This window comes from Canis lupus, chromosome 1 (genome assembly GCF_011100685.1).
Source record: "Canis lupus familiaris isolate Mischka breed German Shepherd chromosome 1, alternate assembly UU_Cfam_GSD_1.0, whole genome shotgun sequence".
Classification (NCBI taxonomy): Eukaryota; Metazoa; Chordata; class Mammalia; order Carnivora; family Canidae; genus Canis; species Canis lupus.
The window spans coordinates 38,642,175-38,660,196 of NC_049222.1; the positions used below are offsets into that span (position 1 = coordinate 38,642,175).

Below are 18,022 nucleotides of genomic sequence, written 5' to 3' on the forward strand. Positions count from 1 at the left end.
AATAGTAAATTAAGCTACCTATTTAAACATATGATAAAGAAGGTATGCTTATTGTTTCTAAAGAGTAACTACTACATTTGATGACAGAATAAAGACCCATGAAGATACTGTAGGTAGAAATAATAAACTTAAACCAATACCATAGCCACATAGTATAGACTATAGGATCATATACATCAATCAGCCATATAGGGTTTTACTTGACTTTTACCCTGAGCCAGATGTGAAAGGCTTAAAATTTTGAAATTTGTTATTTTTACTTAGCGCTAGGCACACTATAATACTAGAGTATACTATCACTACTATTTATTATTAAGATATAATTGGCATATAATCATTATATTAGTTTCAAATAACGATTTTATATTTGTATACATTGCAAAATGATCACCACAGTAGCTCTAACATTCCTTACCTTATTACATAGTTACAAATTCATTTTTCCTTGTAATGAGAACTTACTTCCACTCTTAGTAGCTTTCAAATATCTAATACACTATCATATACTGTAACTGGAATTCTGTACATTTGACCCTTTTTACCTATTTCTCCCACCCTCCACACTCTGTTTATGGCAATCATCAGTTTGTTCTCTGTATCTATGAGTTTTTTTGTTTGGGGGCTTTTTTGAGGGGTGGGGTTAGATTCTGCTGTATCATATAAGTGAGATCATACAGTAATTGTCTTTCTCTGACATATTCTATTTAACATATGTCTTTGAGGTCCATCCATGTTGTCACAGATGGCACAATTTAAATCTTTTATGGCTGAATACATTGCATTGTGTGTGTGAATGTATATATGTATGTATATGTGTTTGTGTATATATACTACCCACATTTTTATATACTCCACATTTTCTTTAGCAATGCTTCCATCGATGGACACTTGTTTCTGTATATCACTACTGTTTAAAGACCTGTTATTTGAGTTTCTATCAAGAAGAAATTCATTTACATAAACAGTATTTTGTCAAAGATTAAATGCACACCTAAAATTCCATCCATTGTTCTTTGAACTATGAAACTAATTTTTTGGGTTTTTTTTCTCCCAGAACCATTAGTTTAATGAGTGCTGAAAAGAAAAAAAAAAAAAAAAAAAAAAAAGTTACTGATTTTCATTTGAAAATTTCCTAGTGAATAAAAATAATATATAACTCAAAATAGAAAACTCTTCTTATAAACCGAATTCATTATTCTGTGTTCTCTGAAAATGTTATAAAAATCTTCTTAGTGACTGGATTGTGATATGTCTTTTACTGAAGGATTGGAAAAATGGATACTGGTCATACATGCACATATGTCAGCATGATGGTTAACTTCTTCTGAGGTCTTTTCTCTTTTTAAAGAATTTGCAGGAATTCTTTTCATTCCAGTCACTAAGCAACTTAATAGCCATACTAATTATTTACTCTGCATGTTGCCATGTCTTTTTCTTGTCTACAGCATAAAAAGCCATAGCATATCGTTTCTCTTAAGAATCTAGGCCATCGTATAAGATATATTAGTTTTATAAAGTTCATACATATCTGTGAAAAGGAAGTATTTCTTTAGAGCTCTTTAAAAATGTGCAGTAGAGGGGTAGCCCTGGTGGCCCAGCGGTTTAGCGCCACCTTCGGCCTGGGTCATGATCCTGGAGACCTGGGATCAAGTCCACGTCAGACTCCCTGCTTGGAGCCTGCTTCTCCCTCTACCTGTGTCTCTGCCTCTCTCTCTCTCTCTCTCTCTGTCTCTGTGTGTGTGTGTCTCTATGAATGAATGAATGAATGATAAATCTTAAAAAAATAAATAAAAATAAAAATGTGCAGTAGAGTTTTTAAGAGGTATAGTAAGTAAAGTACAATATTTTACATTTACATTATCTTATATATGACAAGTAACATACAGTCTTTTAAATATTGCAAATGTGGAGGCACAAAATATTTTAATTATTCAAAAATATTCAAGGAGGGCATTGGAAACATTGCAGAAACCACATTGAGGCTTGAGTTGAGAGTTTCTATGATGTAAAAATTACCAAATTTATTACCAAATATTTATTTTCCCTCAAGAGAAATCTAATGTCTATCATATACTCTCAAATTACTGATTTTAAACAAAGTCCTACTTTATGTCTAATGTCCTTGAAGAATAGTAAATTATCTCTTGGAAGTTTTATTTTTCTTTAGCTGGTGACTCCTATATTATTTTGAGGTGTTTTAATATCAAAATGTTTCATTTCCTATCTCAAGATTAATGGGCATAGTATCAATGCCAGCCAGTACAGTCTATTCAACTGAGTTTTTGACAAAGACAGTCATTAAATGTGTAGTGTAAATAGGAAATACAGCTGCACTTACGTAAATTTGTGTTGTGACTTGGTGTTTGGTTCTGTTTTTTTAGCAGGTCTATGTGATATTAGTGAAGGAACTGTAGTCCCAGAGGATCGCTGCAAATCTCCAACTTCTGGTAATTTGTTTTTTATTTCATTAATAACTATAATTCTATAAAAAATAATACAGTGTATCAAAATTCCTTTTTACAGATAAGCATTTAAAGTAACACCTAGAAGGAACTTTTATGTCACTTATTTATTCTTAAAAGGATAACTATTTTTTGCATTCTCATTAAGTGAAAAGAAATGCACTAGATAAAATTTCACAGCTATTACCCATTAAGAGTCATACAACTGTGTATTCAGCTTTCTTATATTTATATCTTTTAAGGAAAATATATTTTACTCCTCACCATTGGATCAAATGGTTTGGTTAATGTACAGTCTTGTCTTTGCTCCGCAGGCCTGAGGTCATCTAGTAGAATAGTGCTCTAATTCCTGAATAGTGCCCATTTAAATATCAAAGATCTTGAACATTTATAATCTAATGGTAACTGTAGACAGAATAGTTGTAGACTAATTATATATGGTTTTGGTCAAAGTGATATTTAATATAACTGTATAGCTATTTTAAGGCAGTTATCCTTTTTTGTCCATATAGGTCTTTATGTGACCTATGTGTGTAATAATATTTCAGTAGAACATAATTTTTAATATCTTTTCAATCTCCTTAACGTTAAGAGGATTGTGATTTTATTATTTTAAGTGTATAGAAACTTTGCCAGTCTTTACTAAGGTTGACTTCACAATTTTAACAACCATATTAAATCGTTCTGGCTGGGAATATTTATCAGCTTTCAACTAGAAAGATTGTTCTTAGGACAAAGTAACATGGTTATTAGATAGATTTTGATCCTTCATTGGCTGATTCTACTACATCAGAAATCATTATAAGCATGGGAAATATTGAGAAGTGCATTTTAGTTTACTCTGATATTTCGGTTTAGCAGTTTATTAGACATAGGACTCTAAAAGCTTTTGTGATGTTTCTTCTTGAAATTGCATTTTCCTAATATTGCACAAGTTATACCTTAAGATATATCCACCTTCTGGTTTTCTTAATCTTTAAATTTCATATTTAAATTCACTCATTAATGAAACATAGAACCACAGGAATTAACATAGCACCTAATGTTAAGTCTGAACATTGGTACAGTAAAGTTTGAATGAATAATATGGAGCAAATAATTGTATATCCGATCTCACAGAACTAGAGTTATTTCTGAATTTGGATTTCAGAACTGTAGTATCTTTTCATTATTGCTGTTCTTTGTCCATCTACCTACAGCACTATTCTGATCTTACCTTCTCTAAAGGCCTTGTGAATGCAGTTGTCAATATGTTAAGGCTAAAAGCCAAACTAGATAATTTGGTCATGGAATTATCTTTTAGTATATTAAATGACTGTCAAAATTGTTTTAACAAGACTCAGCCTAAATAAACTAATACTCATTATCCTAAGCCAAACTTTGAATAGGTATATTCATCTATCAATTTGAAATAACCAACAAGAGGTAATTATAGAGAAGTATTTAAGTATATTAAAATATAAGTCTGTAAATATAAAAAGTTCATAAAAGTAAAAACCCTCCAAATCTTTTCTGAGAAATTCAAACATTGTTGAACATTTTCAACCATATTTTTTTGATCCACGTGAAAGGACAATATAGTTTTAACATACAGAATTTATATGACACTAGGTGTTTTATTGTTTCAGTGAATTTGAACTGCAAGGTAAAAATTGTGAGTGTAAAAATCATTGATAAATCACAAATTCTTATCTTAGTAGAAAACTATTTAGTCTTTGATTATGCACTGAAAGATACAAGAATATTCTGAAGACATACAGATATACACATACAGATATATACATATACATATATACATTCCTGCCTATCAATATGGAGAGACAACTTTTACAAGAAAACAAATCAGACTTTAGTAGACAGTAGTTGTGCCTGAAACATGTTTCATAGAGCAGAAGATAGATGTCACTCATGCATACGTAGTGAAACATACAGTAGAAACTAGGATAAAACTCTGGAAAGCAACCTGTTGACACTATATTCTTATAGCTATGTCTTTCACTGCTTGCCCATTTTGAAATAGTAATTCTATTAGTAATTCTAATAGTAATTCTAATAGTAATTCTCACTACTCATCTTTGGCCAGTTGTCTTACTCTTTGCCCATTGGTAAATTTTTTTACATTCATTCTTGTTAGCATTCTAATAAAGAAATAAAGGAATAATTTAGTAACATTCCTCTCACCAATACATGTAAATTCTACTAATTTAGGATGGTCAAATGAGAAGAACGGAAGGGGTAAGTTTGAGGTGAATCAGAAGAACCACAAAGCATCATGTAAAACCATGTAAAGTAATAATTAAATTCCTAGCTTCAAGTACTTTCTGCAGTGTGGTAAGATATAGATAAATAAATAATTAAAGGATACAATATAGATTATAAAACCAGTATAGTTAATAGAAAACAATGTATGGGAGAAAAGAAATGTTTAAAAGTGGGTTGGAATGGAAGTTCAACTGAGTCACTCATAAATAAATACTAAGAGGAGGACCACTATTACAAAAATGAAAAGTAGTCATACATATGCCCTTTATCAAAATCAGTGTGTTTATTCAAAATAATAATATAAATGAAGAGAAACTTTTTGAAAAGCATTTAAATCTCATAATCAAAATTGGTGATCTCAGCAGTTTTAACGGTTCAGTATTAAAGCTCAATTCAAAAAGCATCCTGAGAAAATCCAAGTTAACAAATACAATTTAGTTTTTTCCATTTGTTTTTAAATAAACTGGCAGTCTCTGAAACAGAATATTAATTTTGCCATCCTGAATTAACATGGGAAATAACTTCTGCTATCTCTATTTGATCTTTGTATTTCAAAGAACTTAGATTGCTTACTGAGCACTTTCAAAATATTGGAATTTTGTTTTAGGACTGCATCAAACGTGTGTGTATGTGTGTGTGTAAATGTGAAAATGATAACTTTTGTTAGGTTATTTCAGTTTGAAGAAAACTCAGGGCCACATAAACCATAATATAAATTCTGCCATTAGGGGTTACCATGTACCCCCCCAAAAAAGCTATAAATATTTTCTGTGTTTATTTTTTTCTGTGTTTATTTAATCATAATTATTTGGTAAGTATATTCAAATGGGATATGCTGAAAGCATTTTTGGAATTTTGGGTGTTTTTTTTTTTTTTCATTTTTGGAATTTTGACAAAAATTCTGAAGACCAGCAGTGGGCAATTTTCATTTAGGGGAAATATTTTCTTTACTTTTATGATTTATGTTGAAAATATTTTGGAAATATTAAAAAACAATTTGTATAATTTTATATTCACATTTAGATATGTTATCTAATTGTTGCTCTAAGATGATATCAGATAAAATAAGTATAATTTTTTTTACCTTCCTGTGGCTATTTAATATCAGAGGTGACTATGATATTTTAAAATAGTTATAACATCTTATAACTATTATCTTATTTGAAAAACAAGTATACCCATTTCTTTTCCTGAAAATGTTACTGAGCTCAGTGTTACTTATGGGATATTTTTTGATATAGGATTTATGAGGATCCATAAATACTACTTAGCAAAAATAACATGGTTTTTTAAAGAGTAATCTTCTAAGACTATTATAGAAGAAATTGGATACTGCCAATGTTACAGGTTTTACTTGGTCTGTGGAAAGATTTTAAGGATATTTTCCACTTGGCCAAAGAAAGTATGATTTTTGTGGGAGAATGGAAGGTCAAACTTTGACCTTATTGATTGAGGCTCAGTACTTTCACTGGGATAAAAAGGAAGAAAAGTACAGAAAAACTTTTTTATTTACTTCTAGTTATGTTCCAGGCATTTGCTTCTATCAGAAGCTTTTTATTCATTCAACAAATGTTTACTTGGAGATTGCTGCGTACAAAGCACTCTGCTGAGTGCAAAGGGGATGCAAAGATAAATCAAATGGAGGCCCAGATGTGCAGTGCAGTGGGAAAAGGGCACATGTGTATTAACTTTTTAAAATATGAGGTATAAGTGAGGAACATCATAAGAGACATGTACTGATAAATGATTATTGGAATTTAAAAAGAGGGAAGATGATTTATAGCAAAGAGATTGAAAATTTATAGGTGAGATGTCATTTGAAATGTGCTGCTGTTATAAAGAATAGATTGTTTAGTAAAAGTTGTCAACTAGAATACTACTTAAGATTACATTTATAAATAAAACATTTATTTTAGAAACACCTTGTTTGAGGAAAAATGTCAAATCTTAATTATAAAAATATTAGATAAACTTATTGGGAGTCACAGCCAGAATAAAATGAAATATTTGTTACCTCCTTAAACGTAAGTAAATATTTGAACATACCTAAAATTATACGTATTATCCTCAGTATTTTAAAGATCATTGTGGTAATAATAGGCTTATATATGATTTTAAAATTTGTATATAGAAAGTTAACTCTAAAATAAGTTGCCAGAATACTTCTTGCATGAGATTCTTAGTTCTAGATGAACCATATTCATTTAACATCAAAGAATTTTTGCATTTTTTTTTCAGAAAGAGTTAATTGCTGCTTTTCTTTCAGAAAGAGTTAATAGCTGCTTATATTTTTCTTTATCTGTTCTCTAATATCTATGCCAAGATTTTTCTAAATGGTTGCAACTTAAGGAAAAATTGTTCTAGATTAGGGATTTCTCTACCATGAAAGATAATGTACTACTGTTTGCTATTCTTACTATAGTATTAGAGGAGTTGTTATTAATTATATGCATGACCTTTTCTTGTGGCCAATAATATGGAAACTTATCTTAGAAGTTACCAGATTATTTTGTTTGTACTTTTCCCTATGACAACTCAGTGTTTGTGACTGACGATATGCCTGTTCCTTCCATTGTCTTCGTTTGTGTAGGTTCTTCATCACCACACAATTCAGATGATGAACAAAAAATGAATAATTTTATAGAAAAGGGTATAGTATCTTTATTTTAAAGTATTTTCTTTTAATTATTTTTAATTCATTTAGTTTACTTTGAATAGATTTTGACATTTTATATCAAAATATTATTTTCAGTGAAGACCAAAAGCAGAAAGTTTTCCAAGATGGTAGCCAGTGATATAGGTAGGAAATAGAAATTTCTCTTTTGTTTCTAATCCTTGCTATATGCAGTGTTACTCAACACCAAAAAATGATCTAATGCATTGCATTTTGTATATATTAATTTGTTACTTCTGTGCTAAACAATAACCTCTTGGGCTGTTTCTTCTAAACTCATTGGGGCAGTAATTATTAAAAATCAGTTAAATTGGGGTTGCAGTTCTTCCTCTGACTTAAAATGTGAATTATTCTATTTTTATTTTTGCTTTATTTAAAATAAAGCAGGGTTCAATTTATGCCATAAATAGTACAATTCTGTACTTCCAGATTTTGAGATCTTTTTCCTCTATAGTTTTATTTGTATTTTCTCCTAGCTTTATTTCATCTTTCTCAAATTTTCAAAACCCTCAATTTCAAGGAAATAGTTCTCTAAAATATTGACTTTTTTATTCTGTAATCTGCACTATCCTTGAGTTAAATGGGAATTTTCTTAAAACTCTTCCTTCCCTCCCACACACAAGTAAAAGTGATTGATAGTGTTTTATATTAATCCTTTCTACTGGTTCTATGAATATACTTTGAAATGAATTACCTAGTCCAAGATTTTCAGTTTAAAATTTAAAATTCCAATTTGGAAGACAAAACATAATCAAACTTTGAGGACGTAATCAATCTCTTAAGATTTTTTGGTTGGTCATAAAAATTTGAATATTCTCTGAAGATTTTTAAAGGCTTGAGAAGCACTGTTTTACAAAAAGAGAATAAATTCAATCTTTGATTTAAATCTAAAATTCTTATTATACTGTTATGTTCTTTCCTCAAAAATGCCTACCATACATTCCTTGAATTATATTAAATGAGATGCATTTCAGGGCAGTTGAAATAGATTTACCTTTTCTCATGATAATGTAGAGTAAAGTTAAATTTCAAAAATTTAACAGAAGTAGCATCCATATTGTCTACATGTTGTAAATTGAACCCTGTTAAGTCATATTAACGTTGGCTGACTGTTAGCACCTCTGGTCATTATTTAAATAAGATGGTTTATTCTTGGGCAATGGGCTCTTCATAAATGGGAAATGATTATCTTTTTGTGGTTTTATAGTAAATCAGTTGGTAATAGTTAAATTGCTTTAATTATGTACTAGCACTATAGCATAATATTTTTTCAACCAAATTTTTAAAATATTTTGTCTTAATGGTACTTACTGTCATATAATATAAAAAATTAGAAGGGACTTTCCTACATATACTTATTAATCAAAGAACTTTTAGAATTTAATTATATGGGAATTTTACCTTGCATGAAAGGAACCTTGTATATAATTACAGTTTTAGAAATAATTTCTCTGCCCCATATTTGACCTCGAGGTTATATTTGCTTTGTTAAATATGGTGACTAGTTCCTCTCTTTCTTCTGTGTTTTGAATAGAATATGTAACGTGAAACATCTGAGCTTGAATATTTGAGAGTCTTCAGTTAACACATTTCTTAGACTAAGAACATTATTGGAAGTTCTTTGGTAACGTTCTTGCTTGCTTTTTATGTTATTGGCAAGTTTTTCTTTTTGCCATGCCAATTTTTATGTTTATGGTTTCTGGGAAACATGTTAACTTTATTCAGTTTTTTAAACTCAGGTTACTTATACAGTTATATTTAATTATTTTACATCCTCAGAAATTACTGCTCTATTTCCTATTTTATGTATAACTTTGGTTTTGGTGGTAATCTTTCAGTGTGGTTTTTAATCTCAACATAGATCCAAGGAAAACTCAATTCTCAATTTTTTTCTTCATTCAAATGGAGACTGCTCCATTTTAGACTTTTTTTTTACAGTTGAAAAAATGAGGGTTTTTTTTTACATTAATGTAGAGTTTTGTAATAAGTGTTAACATAAAATATCAGTGAAATATCAGAAAAAAAAATACATAGAATGTCCTGTGCTTTCTATGTAAAGTTTATGGTGTCAAGAGTGGTAGGATTCCTTGAGCATTCTGAGCTCACTGTGTTTCCTATCAGCCAGTCCTATACTTGCTCTGAAGTCTCCTGGGCCTCATAAAATGACCACCTCTCTCTTCCTCAGTCTATAAACTATAGCTTCAATTATAATGTAGTGATGAAGTGTCCTAATAAGGGAGGACATAAGATTTAAGCCTAGGCCCTCAAGATTGACACTAGTAAGAAAGACACTTTGCTGGGAAGACTGACTGAAATGTCTTGCAGCTTCACCTTTTCTTTTAAGGTAACTGCTACCGATATTGGAAGGGTGAGATGCAAAATGTCATTCTTACTTTAATGCTCTAACCCAAGCTTGAAAATCAACCCCTTTATTACTACCTGACAGTACAGCTGAGATAACTAAGATAACAGTTTAAAAATACACACACACACACACACACATACACACACATTTAACAATTACAATTCTTCTGACACCATGCCAGCCCTTTATAAATAATATTTTTTATTTATTCAATGTAACTACAGTGAGGGACTTACTATTACTTCCCTGTTTTACAGATGAGGTAATGGAGAGGTAGAGTATAAGTAATGTATCTGTTGGTTAACACAGCTAGCAAATGACAGAGCCAGGATTCCCACCCAAGTAGTCTGACTTCACCATTTGTCCTTTCAACACTGTACTATTACCTCTTAAGACAATTTACCAAAGTCTGTAAGGATTCAAAACCAAGTCCATTGTGTGATTTCTAACTAGATATTCTGGTTATGGTCCTGTTCTATCTACATAGGAACTTAGGAAAAAATATGGTTCCTGTTAAGTTCTGCCCCAACACCAGATCAAACATAATATATAGTGCCTGGAAGTCTACTTTTTTCAAAGACCAGACTGAAGGAAAGTAACTACAGTGACCAATAGAGTCCCATTTACCCAAAACTTAGCTTCATTGTTTCCCGGCTGACAGCTAACTCCGGTAAATGATATCAACAGTGACTTCTTTGTATTGCGTAAGAATAGCAGCCTAAAAAGGCATAACTTTAGTCTTGTGAGTTTAACAGCAAAAATAAAGCAGAATATAATGCAATTGCAACATTCCTAAAGAAAGGTACATTCATGTAATACACATATAGTGACTTGGTTTTGTCTGTTCATACTTGATGATTAATTTTTGTTAGTAAAATCTTAATGACCAGCATTTCCAAAATCAATCTTTCTTATAGTGCTAACCATTTCTGTAAATTATTTAGAAAATAAGAGTGGCTACCAATTCTGATTTGCTTATTATTTATATTTTATAAAACTTTGGAAGTATGAAATTCTGTAAAACTTTTTATTAAGTTTGTGTAAGAATAGTCCTAAAATGAATGTCTTTATTAAAGTGTTAATCAAATTTTTATGATACCTTATGAATAAAATATGGTCCAGATGCTAGCATTGTTTGGTAGATTTTAAAACTACATGATCAGTCTTTTCTAAAGTTTGTTGGTTCTATTTCAGTGATTCTATTTCATTGTGAAAGTGGATTTCTATTTTTTTTTTTTTTTTTTTTGTGAAAGTGGATTTCTAGCTGGATTCTGTAGTCTACAGCCCTGCCCATGTCCCATAATATTACTAATTTTCAGATAGAAGAAATGATTATGGGAAGCTATGAGGGGGAAATAATTACTAGAGATTAAAATAAAAACATTCAAAACTTTAGTGACTTTAATGAGAACTGTGCCAAAACAAATAAAAATCATGGCTCTGTTTAATGAGCACCTCCCAAGTTCCAGGCACTATAGATATTCTCCAGATGGCATTTATAAACCTAGGAAGGATTGTACCTCCATGGTCCTTTTAATCTCTCAGATTCTGGGTTAAGAGTTACTTGGGTAATGACTAATTTTCTTTTTTTAGCAAAAACTGAAGCAATTTTTGAAGTCAATTTAAATGATGGTAATGGTCATTAGTCCAAGTACTGTTTTTGTTAGTTCTCTTTTACATGAGTCCCAATAATTCCTTTTTTAAATTAAAGAGTTCTAACACAATTTAAGTAGGTTCTTAGTTATTATATTCCAACTTGCTAATTCATTAAATCCTACAGTTTTAAATCTGCTTAAGCCCCCTTATTTTTCAAGAAAAGAGATTGAGCCTCAAAGAGGTTAAATTGCACATCCAAAGTAATGCCCCATAGTAATGACCTAGTCAGGACCAAAATCGAGATCTCTTGACTCTTATTTTACTATAGCATGTCTCCACTCTCATACTTTAAGGTTTCTTTTTCTTGTGGTGTCTTCCTTATTCTTTTATATTTACAAATTGAAAAAAATGCTCAGAGATCCATTTGGAATTTGCCATGTGAATAAAAAGGTATGTATCAAATTGATTAAGCAAAATTTTAAATTATAAAATTGTTCTAATTCATTATAAAACTCAAATTAGTACTGATATTTCTACTTTACATTACCCAATATTCAATCCCAAATGTGAGGCTGTTACTCCTTTAGAAGTTCATCTTTATATTTAATCTACAATATGGCTATTGGAAGAATAGAAGTTCATCTTGAGAGAGAAGATGAGTCAAGTGTGCAGCAATACCATTTTTATAGGTAAAATTACTCTTTGTGAAGAACTGAATTTCACAAGCACTTTAAAACCATTATACACATCTGAGGTTTTCTAACAAATTCTTTTTCTCTTTCAGGATTACTAATATCTGAAGAGTATGGCATAGTGTGTATTGTATTTTAATTTTATTTCAGAATGTATCTTCTGTCAAATTTCATAATAAAATCTCAGCAATATCTGTTTGTCTTTTATATTTCAGTACTTCCTGTAAATGCAATTCTTTCTCCTTGAACTTTTTCTTAAGTTGGAAAAATGTAAAATGGTCTTTTTTTTTTTTTTTTTTAAATGGTCTTTCTAGAAATAACTTATGTTTGATTCCAAAAGTAAAGTAAATTAGTCCAAATTAAAGTTAAATTACTGAAATAATTTCTTTGTCAAGTATCGTTTGAGTAGAACTGTTAATATAGTGATCCCTTTCATGAAGATGGCGTTGAAGGGAGAAGGAAGCCTCTGACACTCCCGGAGTTGAAGCCAGAGCAAAGGCTTTGAAGGCCAAGTAAGCAGTACTGAAAGATGTCCACAGTAACAAAAAAAAAAAAAAAAAAAAAAGAAGAAGAAGAAGAAGAAGAAGAAGAAGTAGAAGATCCGTACATCACCTGCCTTCTGACCGCCCAAGACACCGCATCTCTGAAGATAGCTCAAATATCCTTGAAAGAGCACCCTCAGGAGAAACAAGCTTGACCACTTGCCATCATCAAGTTCCCTCTAATGACTGAATCAGCCATGAAGAAGAAGACAACACACTTGTGTTCATTGTGGATGCCACAGCCAGCAAGTACCCAATCAAACAAGCTGTGAAGAAGCTCTATGACATTGGTGTGGCCAAGATCAACACCCTGATCCAGCTCAACAGAGAGAAGAAGTCATATGTTCAGCTGGCTCCTGACTATGATGTCGGATGTTGCCAACAAAGCTGTGATCATCTAAGCTTAGTCCAGCTGGCTAAATCACCAGCTGCTGAAAATGGTTTTTTCCACCAAAAATACTATTAATGTGGCAATTTACGCTCTACCGTTACTTGTATTAGTTTGCTATTAGCTGCCATAACAAAATGCCACAGATTGGGTGACTGAAACAACAAAAAGGTATCTCCTTTGGAGTAGTTCTGGAGACTAGAAGCCAAGATTAAGATATTAAGGTTTGGTTTCTCCTTGGCTTGTAGATGGCTACCTTTTCATTGAGTCTCACATAGTCTTCCTTCTATGCAGGTGCAACTGTGGTCTTTGTGTGTTTAAATTTCCTCTTCCAGTCAGATGGGATGAGGGTCTGCCCCTAATCGTCTTATAATTTCAGCTTAAACACCTCTTTAAAGGCCCTGTCTCTAAATACCTCACATTCTGAGGAATTGAAGGTTAATGTTTCAACATACAAATTTTGGAGGAACAGTTCAGCTTATAACACTTAGGGTTTTATTCTGTAGAAAATGCAGAGTTTATTATGATATCCTAGGCATCAAGTTTTATGAATTTATGGAAAGCAAATAGAAACTGGAAAAATATTGAAGACTAAAGCTATAGGAGTTCAAGAATTAAAAGAACTTGTTATAGCTGAATCTTAAGAGATGATTTAAAGATTCCTTTCCATTCTAAGTAATGGCTATGTGTTCCAAATTTCAAAAGTGATCTTTCTGATGAATAGGCCTGTGTTTAATTTGCCCTCTTTTTTTCTTCAAATCATTTGTGAGAAAATTCAGCTTCTTTATGTAGAAGTAAAATTCCAATGACAGTTTGTGTTGATTCATTTACTTATGCACTTATCACCATGCTCATTGACCACACCTTAAGTGCTATATACATACTTAAATGCAGTATTTTGCAAGATAAATTTTATCTCCAAACTCATGTAATTTATATTCTAACATGGGAGATAGACATTGATATTATTAGTTCTAATGGCTATTAAAATAATGTGTGATAAGTGGCAAGGATTTCTACTTCTTGGTCCCACTTTCGCCTTGGATCTTTGCCATATTAAATAAGCTGATTATCAGTCTTTTTACTATTCTGATTTTTAAAAATTTAATAGGCATGCATTTCAACATTTTGCTTTGAAAGAGTGGCATTGGATCTCTGCAGGTGGTAAAAAGTGATATTGTCACTTTATTTTAATTATCAAACCTCAGTATAAACAAAGTTTTGTTTTTTTGGCATCTTCATACTACCATAATAGTCCTTTTACTTGTTATTGTGTACTGTTTACTATGAAAGTCACATTCTAAAAAGCAGAAGTTGTATTTCTGTTTTCCCTTCTTTTAAGAAACCTTCCTTAGAAAAATAAGATGTGGAACACAGTGGATAGAAAAATTAAAGGAGAATTATAAAATATCTGTTTAATTTCATAGAAGCAATATGAATCTCCATAATTGAGAAACTTTACAAAGATTTGTACTGTTGCAAAGAACTAACAAGTATCAGCCATGACAAAACTGTCATCTATGGTACCGTGGTCCAAACAGTGCTCTTGAGATTTGTTTCTTTCCTTTGTATTGAAACTACCATTGCAGACATGATTGCTGTCATCATGCATCACTTCATTAATTCCTACCAAGCAAATGCAGCTCTTTAGTACTCAACCAGTTAGTTTATCTTCATTGCAGTTTATAAAAGAGAGCAGCGGTTGGGCATCTGCCTTTGGCCCAGGGCATGATCTTGGAGACCTGGGATCGAGTCCCACGTCAGGCTCTCTGCATGGAGCCTGCTTCTCTCTGTCTATGTCTCTGCCTCTCTCTGTGTCTCTCATGAATACATAAATAAAATCTTTTTAAAAAAGAAGAAGAGAGCAGAGGCTCAAGTGTATAGCCTGCCAAAACAGATCTCTGATACCAGTTTTCTTTAGATGGAAGAAACCTTATTGTCATCCCCACCATTTCTGCTGTGGACAGAGGCATAGGGAAATAGAGCTAGTTTTTTTTCACTAGTGACAAAAAAATTTCAAAACAAGGAAGATACTGAGTACAAGGAGCAAGAGTTGAAGAATACACAGTTGAAGAAGAGAAAAACAGACTATGTGTCTTCCAAGAATTCATTCAAATTGTCTTCCATTTGAAAGCTTCAGTGGGAGTTGAGTAACTTCAAAGCATGAGCAGAATTTCTTTTAAAACATGCAGTGAAATCTGCTGACAAGGTAACTGGGTTGGCAAGTGCTTCTGAGACTCCTAAGAAGTAAAACTATGGCCAGCAATAATTGCTGGATAAAGTGTGCGACTGCTTCATCCAGGATACAGAGTATACACTAGGAGGATTTACAGGTTCTCCAGATGTCAACCTGCCTCTTGTGGACCTGCCATCAAGGAGGTGATTAAACAGACCTGAAAACAAGTATATTCCCTAGAAGTCACAAAATCAAATGATAAAAACATATGGTCTAAACTTCAACTTTAGGTTTGGGACTTAGCCTTCCACAAAAAAAAATCTGTAAAACTAGTCAAAAAGTATGGGCTCTTCTTTCTAGGCATTGCAGCAAGCAGTGCAGGGCTACCATCCTTAAAAGAAAGGAAAAATATAACATGAGCCCCATGACCTCCCTCGCTTCCTGCCATGGGAACACTTTCCTGTTGCAGTGCAGGATGGGTAGAACTCAAGAGGAGCTGCAGTCTGATCAAGCTAAGGAGGCAGAGATTGGATTTCTGGGCTGCTTAAGTGACTAGAATTTGTGAGAATAGTGTACTAGATAGGAAGGGGGGGTGGATTTTCCTAGAAGTCTGTGAGATTTAACTCAATTCCAGTCTAAAGCTGGGCAAGACTGTATAAGGCCTAGCAGCAACCATCTGCTATGAGGCTGAGAGCTGACAAGGGTATCAGCAGTCATGCCATACCAGGAATTGTCATTAGACCTTGCTGAACACCTTGGCCATTCTGGATATCCCAGAAAGACCACTCTTGAAGAGTCATGATTACTTCTTAGCATAAAAGCCATATCTTAGAACTAAATTCAAACTGAAATAGACCCACCCTAGCAAAGAATAAAACCAAACCTGATTAAACTAAGGATCCACCAGTAATTTAACTGCAAAGCACAGCAAATCTCAATACCTACTAAGATGGAGGATATAATACAACCTCCCTTCAACACATTATCCACTGTGGTCCAGCATTCAATCAAAAGTTAGTAGGCATGTGAAATAAAGATTCAAAATCAAAAGTAGGAAAATGTGACCTATAATTAAGAATAAAACAATTAGTAGAGACGGATTTCAAGACAACCTAGATGGCTGAAATTAGCAGACAAGGATTTTTAAAGTAGGGCTAAAATATGCTTTTCTACTGAAAAGAAAAAAATAGTCATAATAAACAGAGAATAGCAGCAGTAGGGGAGAAAATAGCAACATTATAATGAATAACATGAAAACTCTTGTACTGAAGGTTCAGTATCTGATACGATAAAATTACCCAGATGAGTCTCTATCACTGGATAGAGACTACAGAAGAAAGGACTATAGAACCTGACAGCAGAAAAATACAAATACAGTGAGGAATGCCCAGGAGCTAAATACTTCCCCACGTCCTCCGTTTGCTCTTCCCCTTGCCATAAAATAGACAAGTTACATTCAAAGGTAGACAATAATCAGTCTGGCTCTAGATTTCTCAGCTACACACAATGCTATAAGAAAATTGAATGACTTGAGTTTTGAGGGGATATAGTTGTGAGCTGGGACTTGTACATATTACCAGATTTTCTCAGATGGCATGTTTTTCTCTGTCTTCAGCTAAACAGAAGTTTGTGAAATATGCTCATATGCCTTTCTTTTAAACTTTAAAAAGGAAAGCAAGCTACTTCTTAGAGACATACTTGAGAAGACCTTGGGGTTTGGGGAAAGTTGTACTAGAAATGATTGTCCCCTGTGGTACTCTATCCTAGGGAAATAATCAAAATATATGAAAATATTTTCGTACACTTTTATTGCCTTAGGTATTAGAAAAAACCTTATTCAGTAAGTGTTCATATAAATATGCAGCCATTAAAATAATAACAACTGATGTGAGAAAATACTTCTTTTAGTAATGGGGAATAAAGCAGGATACAGATTTGTGTATTAAAAATAGATCTTAAAAAGTAGGAAATATGCAAGCATCTTGCCTCTTGATTATGGGCATTCACGATGGCCTTATTTTCTGTTTCTATATTTTCCAAATTTTCTGTAAAGAACACACAATTCGAAAAAGCTTAAAGGTAAAATGCATGTGGGACGAGACAGAAGGTGTTAATCTATTAATGCCTGTGAATCTCTTGATTGAAACTGTTTTTCATCTAAAAATTCTAATTCTATATATTGAAGAAAAAATGTAAGTTTTAAAATATTTTGGGAAGAAGATAAAGAACATTGTCCCAAGTGAAAGATGCCTTACACAGGAGTTTCTACCATGTAATTTCATGCATATGAAGTTCTAGAATAGGCAAAACTGATTTGTGATGAGAAAATAAAATCAGACCAATGGATATTTCTAGGGATGAGGACAAGATTTGATTGGGAAGACTATGTATAACCGTTCTTGGATGTTGACGAATTTCTATATCATGTGAAGGGTTGAATCACTTAGGTGTGTGCATTATCAAAACAACGTATATTTAAGATTTGTTCATTTGTATGTAAATTTTACACCAGAAGAAAAATATGGTCAACAAATAAGTGAGGAACACACAGTTGTGTGAAAATGTATGGTGTCTGAGTTATTCTTTACTGGCTTTATCTCCATATCCCATGGTGTTAGATGAGTATTGCAGGGTAAGAAAGTTATAAATTCAGCGTACTCTAATTGACACCTTTTGCTTACATCTGTTAGTATTTGGTACAGTGCAGTGGAGTTATTTCATTCCTTCAGTAGACTGAACTCTTAGAGGGCAGGAAATCCCTGCCTTCTGGCACATGGCTGGCATGTGCCCAATAAATGTTTTATAGATTAATAAGTATCCCTCTCTCCTGGTCCCCACCTCTAGTGTAACAAAAATGTTTCTCTA

General features: G+C 32.3%; 1 protein-coding gene across 3 annotated transcripts in view; it reads left to right on the top strand.

The window, feature by feature from the left end:
- STXBP5 (syntaxin binding protein 5) overlaps nt 1-18,022 on the top strand; it is a 167,975-nt gene that overhangs the window by 112,618 nt on the left and 37,335 nt on the right. The window contains exons 19-21 of one of the 3 annotated variants that reach the window (XM_038526294.1): nt 2,382-2,447; nt 7,315-7,374; nt 7,477-7,524. In XM_038526294.1, coding sequence (XP_038382222.1) covers nt 2,382-2,447; nt 7,315-7,374; nt 7,477-7,524 — 174 coding nt within the window. The remainder of the gene's footprint in view (nt 1-2,381; nt 2,448-7,314; nt 7,375-7,476; nt 7,525-18,022) is intronic. The other 2 variants (XM_038526295.1, XM_038526296.1) reach the window with 2 other exon arrangements.